General features: G+C 36.5%; 1 protein-coding gene across 7 annotated transcripts in view; it reads left to right on the forward strand.

Annotated features, from left to right (window-relative positions):
- LOC131193153 (cholesterol transporter ABCA5-like) overlaps positions 1–12,994 on the forward strand; it is a 58,690-nt gene that overhangs the window by 9,637 nt on the left and 36,059 nt on the right. For 5 of the 7 annotated variants that reach the window (XM_058173058.1, XM_058173060.1, XM_058173057.1 and 2 more), the window contains 8 exons: positions 300–529; positions 4,218–4,359; positions 6,748–6,936; positions 8,414–8,561; positions 10,341–10,509; positions 11,323–11,381; positions 11,638–11,748; positions 12,447–12,622. In XM_058173058.1, the coding sequence (XP_058029041.1) occupies positions 300–529; positions 4,218–4,359; positions 6,748–6,936; positions 8,414–8,561; positions 10,341–10,509; positions 11,323–11,381; positions 11,638–11,748; positions 12,447–12,622 (1,224 nt within the window). Of the gene's footprint in view, positions 1–299; positions 530–4,217; positions 4,360–6,747; positions 6,937–8,413; positions 8,562–10,340; positions 10,510–11,322; positions 11,382–11,637; positions 11,749–12,446; positions 12,623–12,994 lie in introns of those variants that run through there. The other 2 variants (XM_058173064.1, XM_058173063.1) reach the window with 2 other exon arrangements.

The raw sequence follows: 12,994 nt of genomic DNA on the forward strand, positions 1-12,994 counted from the left end.
CTTAATATTGTTAGATGCCCAGAGTCATGAACTTGAAATGGGTGGCTATATAAATTGAAATCAGTCAATCAACCTGTTTGAAATGGTTGTGGAATCCTGAATAGCAGACCTGAAAAAGCATAGGGGGTATTGTAGACAGGAGGAAGAAATGCTGTCAGGATCAGATTTTTACTTGGGCAAGACTGGATTTTCCCCTTTGATATATTCAAGCTTATCTCTGATTTTGAAAACATACACAATCTGCAAGAGCTCTGGGTAATATTCAACTTATTTTAACTTTTCCTTTTTCCCACCCTAAGTTTAAGACCAATCATTCCGTTTTGGAAGGCCTGGAGGAAACAGAAGTTGTCATAATGGGGAAATCTGCTGCAGTGGAAATCGATTATTTTTTTCGTGGAGTCATTCTGATTTACTTAGTGATTGCTTTTTCTCCATTTGGATATTATTTGACAATCCATATCATGACAGAAAAAGAGAAGAAGCTGAAAGAATTTTTAATAGTGATGGGACTTCAAGACACGGCATTTTGGTATGTGAGTTTATTTATTTAATAAATAAATAACTCAAGGCGGTGAACATACCTAATACTCTTTCCTCCTCCTATTTTCCCCATAACAAAAATTCCATGAGGTGGATTGGGCCGAGAGAGAGGGACTTGCCCAAAGTCACCCAACTGGCATAGAGCTTTTTGTCCAAAAATCTCAAACATAAACAAGTAAAAATAATACCTTCTCCAATTCTTTTCACATGTTGACTGGAACATTGGAGTATAACAGTTTTTCTAATTAAATATAATGCTCTGGACAATATTTGTATAACAAAATAGAATCTGTTTGGAGTGAATATGGTATGTATATATCCTAGATTGTGTTGCTATATTATTGTTTGTAGTTATTTGTGTGCTTTTATCTTGTTTTAATATTTCTTATTTACTATTTACATATTTTCTTCCAAATGCGTTAAATAATTTTCAACAACTGGAGTTTTTCCTTTGTGCTTTAGCTATCAAATAGGAGTCAGTTCTTTTCAGTTAACAATTGCTGTTTTGAAATAATATTTGTTAACGTACAAGAGATAGGGTTTATGATTAATATATATTAAATCTATAACTTTGGGGCTGTAAAACTCAAGGCCCCTGGGCCGGTTCTGGCCCACAATGTGGTTGGATCCGGCCCACAGGCCGTCCTGGTCTACCCAATGCGAAAAGGAAAGATCAGGCCAGTGTGACATCAGCCTGGTCTACCCAACATGAAAAGGAAACATGTCAGCAGTTTGGGGAATGGCGTCAAGCTGGCCACACCCACCCAGTTGGTCACACCCACCCAGTCGGCCATGCCCCTCCCTCCCCCCGAGGTCAGCCACAGCCCTGATGAGGTCCTCAATGAAATTGAGTTTGACAGCCCTGTACTAGAATGTAATAAAATTCAAAATATATGCCAAAACAGAAAAAAAATGTTTGAAAATAGTAGTTTAAGAAAAGTAGAATATTTCTTGAAAGGAGATACAAGATACATTGAATCTTTTTGCTTATACAAGGCTGTTGAAGATCGTGAGAGAAGCATCCTAATCTGTACTTCAGGCTTTCTTACACAAAAGTACAGATAGTCTTCCACTTACAACAGTTCACTTAGTGACAGTTTGAAGTTAGAGCATCACTAAAAAAAACTGATTTATGACCATTTTTCACAGTTGCAATCATTATAGCATCCCCATGGTCATGTGATCAAAATTCAGATGCTTGGCAACTGACTCATATTTATGATGGTTGCAGTGTTCAGGGGTCATGTGATCACATTTGCAGCTATCTGACAAGTAAAGTCAATGGGGAATCCAGCTTCACTTAACAACTGTGTTACTAATTTAACAAGTGCAGTGATTCACTTAACAACAGAGGCAAGAAAGGTCGTAAAATGGGGCAAAGCTCACTTAACAAATGTCTCACTTAGCAACAGAAATTTTGGGCTCAATTGTGGTCATACGTCAAGGACTACACCAATGGTGGGTTACCCCAGGTTCAGACCGGTTCATAAGAACCGGTAGTAAAACTGGCGGGACGCTCTGCCCACTGACCCAGACTTCATCAGGAAGCTTCTGTGCATGCGCAGAAGCGCACGCGTGCGTATGCTCCCCTTGTGAACCGGTAGTAAAGGTAAGTAGAACCCACCCCTGGACAACACTATTAACTTCTTTTAAAAACTTTATAGTTACAAAATCATATCAACATCTTGTGATGATCACCTCCATACAAGCATCTGTACCTCAATGCTTATAGGCAGGAACAACAAAGCATTTATGTAGTAGGACACAATGAGGGATTTCAACGTGCAGATACTTTTCATCATTTGTAATACCATAATGTACCGTAATTCTCTGTAATTTGGATCGGGCTCTTCTAAAAATTGTGGAGTAACAAATTCAAAAACTAATTGATTACAGATTTTCCTGGAATCAGCATCTTTCCAACATAGTTCTTTGCCGAATTTTTTCCCATATGTCTTTGAAGTAACTGTCCAAAGTATAGGTAGTACTTGCTTACTGGCTGCCTTGTTTAGCAAACATTCAAAGTTACAACAGTTGGGGGGGAAAACAACAGCTTTGTGATCACTCCTGACATTTATGATGGTCGCAGCATTCCGCAGCGACCTAATTACCATTCATGTGGTTAATAACTGGCATGCATAATTGTCACAGCATGCTACGGTCATGTGATTGCCATTTGCAATCTTCACAACCAATTTTCGATGAGCAAAATTAATGGAGAAGAAGTGAAATGATAAGTCACAGGCACAAGGTATCTTATCAACCATGGTGATTTGCTTAATGATGGTAGCAGAAGTGACATTGTAAATCTGGGTTGGTCATGTGATTCTTCATTTAGTGATTGCAGTTTTTAGTGATAGAGTTGCCGGTCCCAGTTGTGGTCAGTAACAGAGGACTATCTCCATTGTTCTGTTCAATCCATGCTTCTACTTTTCATGAAATCATGGAAATTAAAACTTAGGCTTCTTTCATCTTCGGTACATGTTTACAGTTCCATTCTGATTTATTTCATTCTCTTTCCCCAATTTTCCGTATTTGCTTCCTGTTCCTTCCTTAACCATTTTTTTTTAGTCCTACTTATTTATTATTTGTTATTTATTTTAAATTAAATTAAATTTCTATTTTCCAATGCTATTGCTATTTTGTAAAAATTTCAGAGTAAGAATGGAGTGAAAGCAGATGAAACAACTTGAGTAAATAAAAAAATGTTAAACCTAATTTGACTAAATTGCTGGAGGAACATTTAAACAACCTTAATCAATTGTAACAAGATCTCAGTTTTTAAGGTAACTAGTCACTGAGGGACACACCAGAGATGAATTTAAATATGTCATTGCACTGATTGTATATTTTTTAGAAAATTTAGTTTTCTAAATTGGTGCTGGGTGGTTAATATTTTTTTTCTTGTTAATTATGTTGGATTCATGGAGATTACCTGGACAAGTCCCTGCAGTTTTCTTGGCAAGGTTTTTCAGAAGTTCTTGGCTATTGGCTTCTTCCTAGAGCTGGGAGAAAGTGACTGGCCCAAGGTCACCCAGCTGGCTTTGTGCCCAAGGCAAGACTAGAACTCAAACTCTCCCAGTTTTAGCCTGATGCCTTAATCCTACACCAGACTGGCTCTGTCTTGATAAATGTAAATGTAAATGTAAATAGAAAAATAAAAATAGTATAATCTGGGGAAAGAAGATAAAAGGAGAATGACTGGAACCTAGGAGGAATCCGGAGGAAAACTCTTTCTGTGGAGATAATATTAGCCTTAGGATAAATCTCAGATTCAAGCAGTAATTTTTAGATGAATTTTAAAACAATTTATTTTAACACATTGGAATAGTACAGCCTTTTCATTAAAATAATATTTGTGAATAATTATATTCCTTCCACTAAAAAAAACATAAATCTAATATTAATTGTTTTCCACCCATTAATAGCCAATACTTAATAGAAAACTATCTTCTTCTGAAGTTTAACCAATCTAATATGTTACAAGAAATACAGCAATTATTTTGTACTGTTATAATATCTGCTACAGTTCTATGTTTCTTTGCTTTATTTATTTCATGTAAGAACTTCTGAAAGTGCTGGCCCTCTTCATTGCCCTGAATATTTTCTTTCAAATTACTAATTTGCATGGGTTATTTTAAATTCATGAATCTTTGTTTTGTGCTTCTTTTTTCTAGGCTGTCTTGGGTCTTGCTATACTCCAGTCTGATATTTGTTATGTCCTTTCTCATGTCGATCATTGCAACATTCTCTTCACTCTTTCCTCAAAGTAGCAGCTTTGTGATATTTCTTCTTTTTTTCCTATATGGAATATCCTCCGTAAGTGTGTGTGTGTGTGTATTTGTGTGTGAATGCACTCCTTGTCACTCTGTTGTGGATACTGTGTTAACAAGTGTGAGTTCACCTGGCTGTTGATGTTGCTAGGGAATAGTTCTAGGATCTTTGCACAAAGGTAGCCAACAATTCAGACAATTACATTTAGGATATATGCCAGGAACTTGTGTAGTTCAGGCGTATTCATTGTTTTAAACAAAGAACAGCACATGGATACAAAGAAAATGGATAATTATCCAAATTATCCATAAGTATTCTGCCAAATCAGGAACAGTATTATATATGGATATCCAACACTTCCCAAATAATCAGAAAAGTTGCTTTGAAACGTGTGGGAATGAGAATGTAGAAGATATTCACAACTAGGATCCTGGAACTGTCTTCTGCAGCTATCACATGATTCTGGGAAAAGCTATGGCTGCTTTAAAGAAATATAGATAAATCCAGGGGTGGGATTCAGCCGGCTTGGACCGGTTCGCGTGAACCGGTAGCTCCGACGATCAGCTGGGAGAGAACCAGTTCACTCCGATGATCAGGTGGGCCTGCCCACCTGCCCCTGCACTTTACTTACCGTTATCCTCTCGGCCGATTCACACGGCAGAGCGGATTGCTGCCCTCAGTTGTGTTACTCTCCAGAAGTAATGTGGAAGGTTAGTTTTGTTAAAACTCTGCACGCACGCACGCACGCACAGTGATCACCGAACTGGTTATTAAACCGGCAGGATCTCACCACTGGATAAATTTATATTTATATTCCTGTACACTTTGAAACAACTTTTTGAAATAAATTCCAAAGAATTTCATTTCTAAGGATAACACCCCATTACTACTCAATGCCCATTTATGAAAAAAACCATTCAGTTAAGAAACAATTATTGCAAAGGACTCAGTAATATTACAGCTAATCTTAGGACTGGTCACTTAGCAACCATTTAAACTTACAACAGACCTCCCCCAAAAGGTACTTACAACCCTGTTCTGACAGCTAAGGCCACAACCACCCCTGCAGTCATATGACTGCATTTTGGGACTTGGCAACCAGCCTACATTTACAGCTGTTTGCAGCATCCCTCAGTCATAGGCAGTGATTTAGAATGTTTACTTAAATTTTTTGGCAAAAATGTCCCATAGCGAAGAATCGGTTAATTTAACAACTGTGGCATTTGCTTAACAACGGCTATAAAGAATAAGTCAGCCATGTGGGTGACCCGCTTTATCCTGTCACTACTTACAACTATAGGAGGCAGGGTCTATTAGGGTAATCGGTTATGAATTACCTGTACTTTATCCAAAATAGGAAACGAAAATATCATGGCATTTTACCATATGGCAATGTGAGTATTATGTATTATTTATATAGATGAATTTTCTTCCCTGTAGAGCTAGACAATCAAGCTGCAAAAAGCAAAACAAAATCCCTCATATATATATATATATATATATTAACCAGTCAAGACCCTAAATGAAACAAGCAAAAATCCAAAAACCTAGATTGCATCATAATATTGCACATAACATTATAATGTGTTAATATAGCCATATTAAAATTATGTGCAGACAGAAAAGAGTATAAGCCTCATTAAACAAAATATGTTCTCCAACAATAATTACATAGTTATGAAAAAAGCAGCTATTTGCCGGGGAAAGCCCTTCCTTAAGGAGAGTGGGTATCTCAGAATGCTATCCGCCTGCCTCTCCATTATCTTAGTAGGAGTGATCTAAGACCGCAGTCCAAGCTTCGCAGTAGGAGACATTTATTTGATTCTTTCTAAAAATCAGTCTTCATATTTTGGCTGCTGGTTAATAACAGTCATGTCTGATGTGTAAGAAGTGGAGGAAGCTGAACCAGAACTGGAGGTTTTCAAGAAGAGACTGGACAGACACTTTTCTGAAATAGTATAGGTTCTGCTTGAGCAGGGGGTTGGACTGGAAGGCCTCCAAGGTCCCTTCCAGATTTCTTTTCTATTCTATTCTATTCTAAATTTGTACTCGGTTTAAGTTCTGAGTATTGCTCAGTTTAATGTTTTAAATTTATAATTGTATCATCCAGAATGAGGAAGTTTTTAATAGGGCTTTTGCTCTATTGGAACACCACAATTTTAGTGCTTAGGAGGTGTGAAATCTCAAATGTGAGGACAGTCTCTCTTTCAAGGATAAGATATGCATTGCATACCCAGAAATGTATCTGAAATGATAGTAAACAATGTACTCCCCACACTTTTTTCCTACTCTCTGTAGGAAGTTCTGTGTGAGGTGTGAGATAGACATCAGGTTTTTGTCTTTTGAAATAGGTGGCCACATATAAAAATCTGATTTTGACATTTTGAAGTGAAATTTCTTGCACCCTGAAACGTGTTTTCTATTTTTATTTAGATTTCTTTTGCATTTATGCTAACATCGCTTTTTAAGAAATCCTCGAATGCTGGCTCTGCACAGTATTTCACGACTGTGGCTTTTGGTGCTATAGGTGTTACTATCGTCCTGCTGCAAGACTTCCCAAAATCCTTTGTGTGGTCATTAAGTCCACTCTGTGAGTGCACATTTTTAGTTGGTGTTGCACAGGTTAGTAAAAAATTCTATTGGCCTGTTACCATTATTTGTGACCCACTGGACTTTATTCTACTTTGATACATCTATCCTTGATTCTAACATTCAGTAAATGTAATACTTATTTTTTAATGGATTTATCAATTCAAATGGGTATTTTATTTTTAAAATGGGTGTGTCTTTTTAACCTTGAAAGCTATGCACTAATTCCATCTTAATTAAAATTAAAAAATTTAATTTAATTTAAATTTAATTAAAAAAGAGATTTGTGAGTTGGCATTTGATTTCAACAAAAAGAACTAATCTCATATCATAAGCTTTCATACTGTATACTGTATGAATGGCATTATCACAGTGAATCAACTGCTCAATGGTTTGTATAAGTTTGTATTGCCTTAGATCTAGGCATAGTTTTTCATGAGCTTCAATATTCGCTTTTGATATAAATGTCACTTCCAGTCAGTTTCGTTTTGCTATAAATTCAAGCTGCAAAAACCCTTTTTCCTGCTATTCCCTCTTGGCAGGAAAATTTTCCACTCTGTTTTTCTCTCTGCTTAGAGTACATTTTATGTGCCAGAACCATGATATTAAACCATATATTGGCTTCTCTGGAGAAAATATTTTTTCCAGCACACTTCTATAGCAAAATGCAATTGCAGTGGGATGAAGCATAGGGAGAATTAGCATAAATTATAAGAATAATGTGAAACTACAATCATAGGTATCTGTGGGAGGGAAAGGGGCCAAGTGTTATCCTTATGGAAATCTTATAACTACTCTTGCATCCAATGTCAGGGCGCACATACAAAAGGATGGGATTTGCATTAGAACATCACAATGCACATTTCATACATGGTTTGTTATCAAAATAGTAGTGCATGTCTGTGGGTACAGACTTTAGTTTAAAATAAGAAAGATGTAAAATATATAGCCTCTTTATTACATGTTGCTCCCCAGTATTCCTTTTTGCTGCCTTGGCCACCATTTCTGTTTTATTGCCAGCTGCAAACCAGAAATGAAGACTTAGAGAGGAGAAAACCTAATAAATGTAGAGGTCTGATTTTCTGAACATTCATTAGCTTCATTAGGGGCCTCTGTGGCTCAGACTGCTAATGCAGTCTGTTATTAACAGCAGCTGCCTGCAATTACTGCAGGTTCTAGTCCCACCAGACCCAAGGTTGACTCAGCCTTCCATCCTTTATAAGGTAGGTAAAATGAGGACCCAGATTGTTGGGGGCAATAAGTTGACTTTGTATATAACTATACAAATAGAATGAAGACTATTGCTAACATAGTGTAAGCCGCCCTGAATCTTCAGAGAAGGGTGGGATATAAATGCAAATAAAATAAAAAAAGCTTGTAGCTGCTGGTTCCACTCTGAATTCAGCTTGGGGGAGATTTCCTTCTCATTATTCTCTGATAGTTAGAGTTATGTAACTCTTAACTTTTCCTCAACGTTTTAATGCTACAGCACTTTCACATTTGCTTGCAGGTTATACACCTGGAAGATTATGAACACGGAGCTGTTTTCTCACATTTAACCCACGGCCCTTATCCACTAATTATTACTCTTACACTATTGGCTCTTGATAGCATGCTGTATCTACTCCTAGGGATTTACTTTGATCAGGTGATTCCAGGTATGTTTATTACAACCGGAAAAGAATGTAAATGGTGAGATATATTCAGTAACCGTTCAGTTACAGTACTTAAGTAGGGAAGAAATAATTTTGAATCTGAAACTTAAGTCTTGGTGAGAGAGAGCATCCATGGAGTTTAACATTCTGCAACATTCATATATGTTACAGAAGGTCAGAAAGAAGCCATTACATATAGACTTACAACCGTAATGGAGCCTGCTCATTCATTGGCGGTTTTAAGTTGTGATGGTCATAAAGCAGATCATCATATGATTGACCCGATTCTACAACATTTTTGTTTGTGGCAGTTGTTAACCCAATGCCACTGTTCATTCTGAGATATTTTTACTGGCAGAGCACTCAGGCTATCACTGACGCCCCCAACATGAGTGATGTTGAGCTGGCCACACCCACCCCAGCTCCTTGAGTTCAAACACATCCCTGATGCGAACCTCAATTAAATCGACACCCCTGCTGTAAACATCTGTAAATGTAGGTTGGTTGCCAAGCACCAGAAATGTGATCATGTGACTGTTGGGAGGTGGGCAGCTGTGGGAACTTCATACGTGGGTTGTACGTATCTTTTGGGGTGGTCCATCATAACATCAGATGATCACTAAGCGATCAGTTGCAAGTTGAGGACTATTTACATACACAGTGAACTAATTTGCCACGGCGGTGCAGTGGTTAGAGTGCAATACTGCAAGCTACTTCAGCTGACTGCTAGCTGTCTCCAATTTGGCAATTCAAAGCTCAACAGGCTCAAGGTTGACTGAGCCTTCCATCCTTCCGAGGTGGGTAAAATGAGGACCCAGATTGTTGAGGGCAATAGGCTGACGAGGGCTGTAAAGCACTGTAAAGCGGTACATAAGTCTAAATGCTGTTGCTATTTCTAATTTACAAATTGTGCTAAGCCATGGTATATTAAACCTTAATTGTTGTATAAGCTAAAATTGGCTGAGTTTGCACAACTTAATATGCCATTACCCATGGTTTTCAAATCTCAATACATGGCTTCATATCGTGCAGTCAAAAATAAATCATGTTATGAATGGTGTAAATCCAGCCAATTAGGGAACAATTTTTTATGCAGCAGGATAAACATTCAAATGTAAATCTCAAGATAACAGTTTATGGACTGCATAAGGAAATACAGAATCACACTACATACTGTAAATTAGATAGGTATGTGAGTAGTTGTACATGCTCTCTGCCTACATTTTTCTCAGATAAAGACTGAGTGCCATACTTTTCTAATTGACAAATGGAGAAAAACTCTTCAGGCACACATGAATCTGAAACTCCAGTCATAAATCATCTGTCTAGTTCAGGATCAAATGAAGATATACCTCATTCAGGGTTAACCATTTTAAATCATTTCTTGTGCATTTTCTAAGTACTGAAATAAATCTGACCATTAAAATCACATCGGTTGACAACTAAATAGACTATGGTACTATTTTTGCTGGCAAGCCTTGACAGTATATACTTTGCTTTCTTAATTTGTCTTAAATAGGAACAACATTTTCAGATTATTTTTCTACTTGATCTTGCTTATAACTATTAGTTTTGCAAAGTTAAAAAGGGAGTAAATTTGCGAAAAAAGAGAGTAGTGCCCAAAAATGAAATGGTGCAAGCTAGTGGGAGAAATGTGGTCTTGATCAGTTGGAGCATCTCTTTTCATTGTTGCACACATAGTTTAAAACCATCTTTTTGAACTGCCTCAGTACTCCAAAATATTAAATATTTACCCTTTATATATGGGTATTTTATTTCCAGGAGCATATGGATTGCGACGAAGTTTTTTCTTCTTTTTAAAGCCCTCATTTTGGATAAAAAAAACAAGAAACTATGAAGAATTGTATGAGAGCTGTAGTAATGAAAATCTAGATTTTAATCAGGTCATTGAACCTATACCTTCTGAATTTAGGGGAAAAGAAGCTATCAGGTATGACAGATTAATTTTGATTAAATTTAAATTGATCAAATTTAAATCCACGATGCCAATTAATATATATTATGTATGTAAGGAAAATAACAGGGTAATTTGTTTATGCAGCCACAAATAAAGAACAACTTTAGTTGAATATACTTTTTCTTTTTAAGGTTCAGGAATGTGAAAATAAATATCTGCCATTTAAATATTATATGGTAATTTTCATATATAAGTATTCTTTACTCTGCCATGTGAAGTTATTTTGTGTGTGTTCTTTATAGAGCTGTGGTGATTTATAGCCCAAGGGAAAACAATCCATATTGGATGTTGGTTGGCATTGGTTTCCATACCCTTTTACTACAACACCATAAAAAGCATTTGTATGTCAACCGTCAAGGTAGACCCGATCAAGAAAGAGACTTCCTTGCATGTCTTGTCTCATCTCATCTTGTGTCAGAAATGCAGGAACTAGAAAAGAGAAAATTATTAATTTAAATTTGAAAATATTAAAACTTTAATAAAAAACATAAATTTATATTGTTCTAACCCAACACCGGGCCACATTGATGGCATGGGTATTCCCAAGCAGAAAATCTTCTGTGTACATGACAGTCCCGGGAGGCACTGTAAAATTTGGATAGTTGCTTGAATAGTGCCACAACATCAGTAAATTACCTTGTCCAGTGGGAGAAACCTCCATTTTACCATGTTGTCTTTAGTTCTGCCCCAAACCAGCTAAACTTCATGCATGTAAAAACTACAATGTACTCTGCTTAAAAATTGTATCTGTTCTTAAAAATTGTATCTGTCTGATTTTTTCTTCAGAATCAGCCATATTGAGAAATCTTTTGTTAAAAAGGATGAAATTGTGGAGGCTTTGAAAAGTAAGAGTGTTTAATTTTCAGTAATCTGTGACATTGGAATTCTTGCACTTTGTTAACAGTGATCTAGGCGAGTAACTCTTAGCAATCATGATTCCTTAATTCTTCAAGGACTTTAATTATGTTCAGTATATGCTAAAGCATGCCACTTAAAGGTCAATAAAATGTTATTTCAGTGGCATTCTAAATGTTTATGATGGGGCTAGCAGCAATGCTTACTGATATACATAATTCCCCTACTAATTATTTTTTTTAATAGATTTATCCTTTGATGTATATGAAGGTCAGATCACAGCATTGCTTGGACACAGTGGAACAGGCAAAACAACTTTGATGAATATTCTTTGTGGATTGTGTCCACCATCTGATGGTATATATTGTTAAAATGTTTTCATTTTTCTTTCTAATCCCCACTTTTTAAAAACCTTGCCCATTAAAATCCCCTTTGTTATTCTGTACGTATGTAAAATGCTTAAGATATAATGTCCCATTCCCCTTTGATGCTTGTGTAAATTGTGTTGTTGTTGTTGTTAGTTACGAAGTTGTGTCCGACCCATTGCGACCCCATGGACAATGTTCCTCCAGGCCTTCCTATCCTCTACCATTCTCTGGAGTCCGTTTAAGCTCACGCCTACTGCTTCAGTGACTCCATCCAGCCATCTCATTCTCTGTCGTCCCCTTCTTCTTTTGCCCTCAATCTTTCCCAGCATTAGGCTCTTCTCCAGTGAGTCCTTCCTTCTCGTTAGTGGCCAAAGTATTTGAGTTTCATCTTCAGGATCTGGCCTTCTAAAGAGCAGTCAGGGTTGATCTCCTCTAGGACTGACCGGTTTGATCGCCTTGCAGTCCAAGGGACTCGCAGGAGTCTTCTCCAACACAGTAAATTGTGTACAATGTGTCAAATATGAATGCATAAAGTTTCATTTGGATTTCATGAGCAATCTACTACAGCAGACAATTCTGTCCCTTTATTAATTTTTAATGTATTATGATAGCTTTACTTATTTCACTGTATTCTGTCTGTTGTTAGCCATCTGATTATTTCCTCTCTTCACTATTTTTATAAATTAGGCTTTGCATCAATATATGGATATCAAGTTTCTGAAATAGACGAAATGCTAGATGTAAGAAAGATAATGGGAGTTTGCCAACAGATAGATATTTTTTTTGATGTATTAACTGTGGAAGAGAATTTATCAATTATTGCCTCTGTTAAAGGCATACCTCCCAATGATGTAATACAAGAGGTGAGTCAGTTAAATACCACTTATATTCTGTGCTCACTGTTATAATTTTGATAAAATAAAATTAACAAGAATATTTTTTTGCAGCGAGATTATAATCTACCATAGCATTCATCAAGCTGAAGCCCATTTACATATGTACCTTTTGAAAAAGTTAACATACATATACCTGGATTACTAAAAAAATTATACTAAGACAATGGGAAATTAGAATATAGAATTAAGTGTGTAATTTAAGTTTGAAATGGTTAATTTCATAATATTTTCTTTTTTTAAAGAAACTGTAAACTAGGGACACCGTAAGGAAATATCTTTTATCAAACCAAATTCTGGTTTTTAACAACTTTTATATCTATGCTTGGGTGTGTATGTTTT

This window comes from Ahaetulla prasina, chromosome 2 (genome assembly GCF_028640845.1).
Source record: "Ahaetulla prasina isolate Xishuangbanna chromosome 2, ASM2864084v1, whole genome shotgun sequence".
Taxonomy (NCBI): domain Eukaryota; kingdom Metazoa; phylum Chordata; class Lepidosauria; order Squamata; family Colubridae; genus Ahaetulla; species Ahaetulla prasina.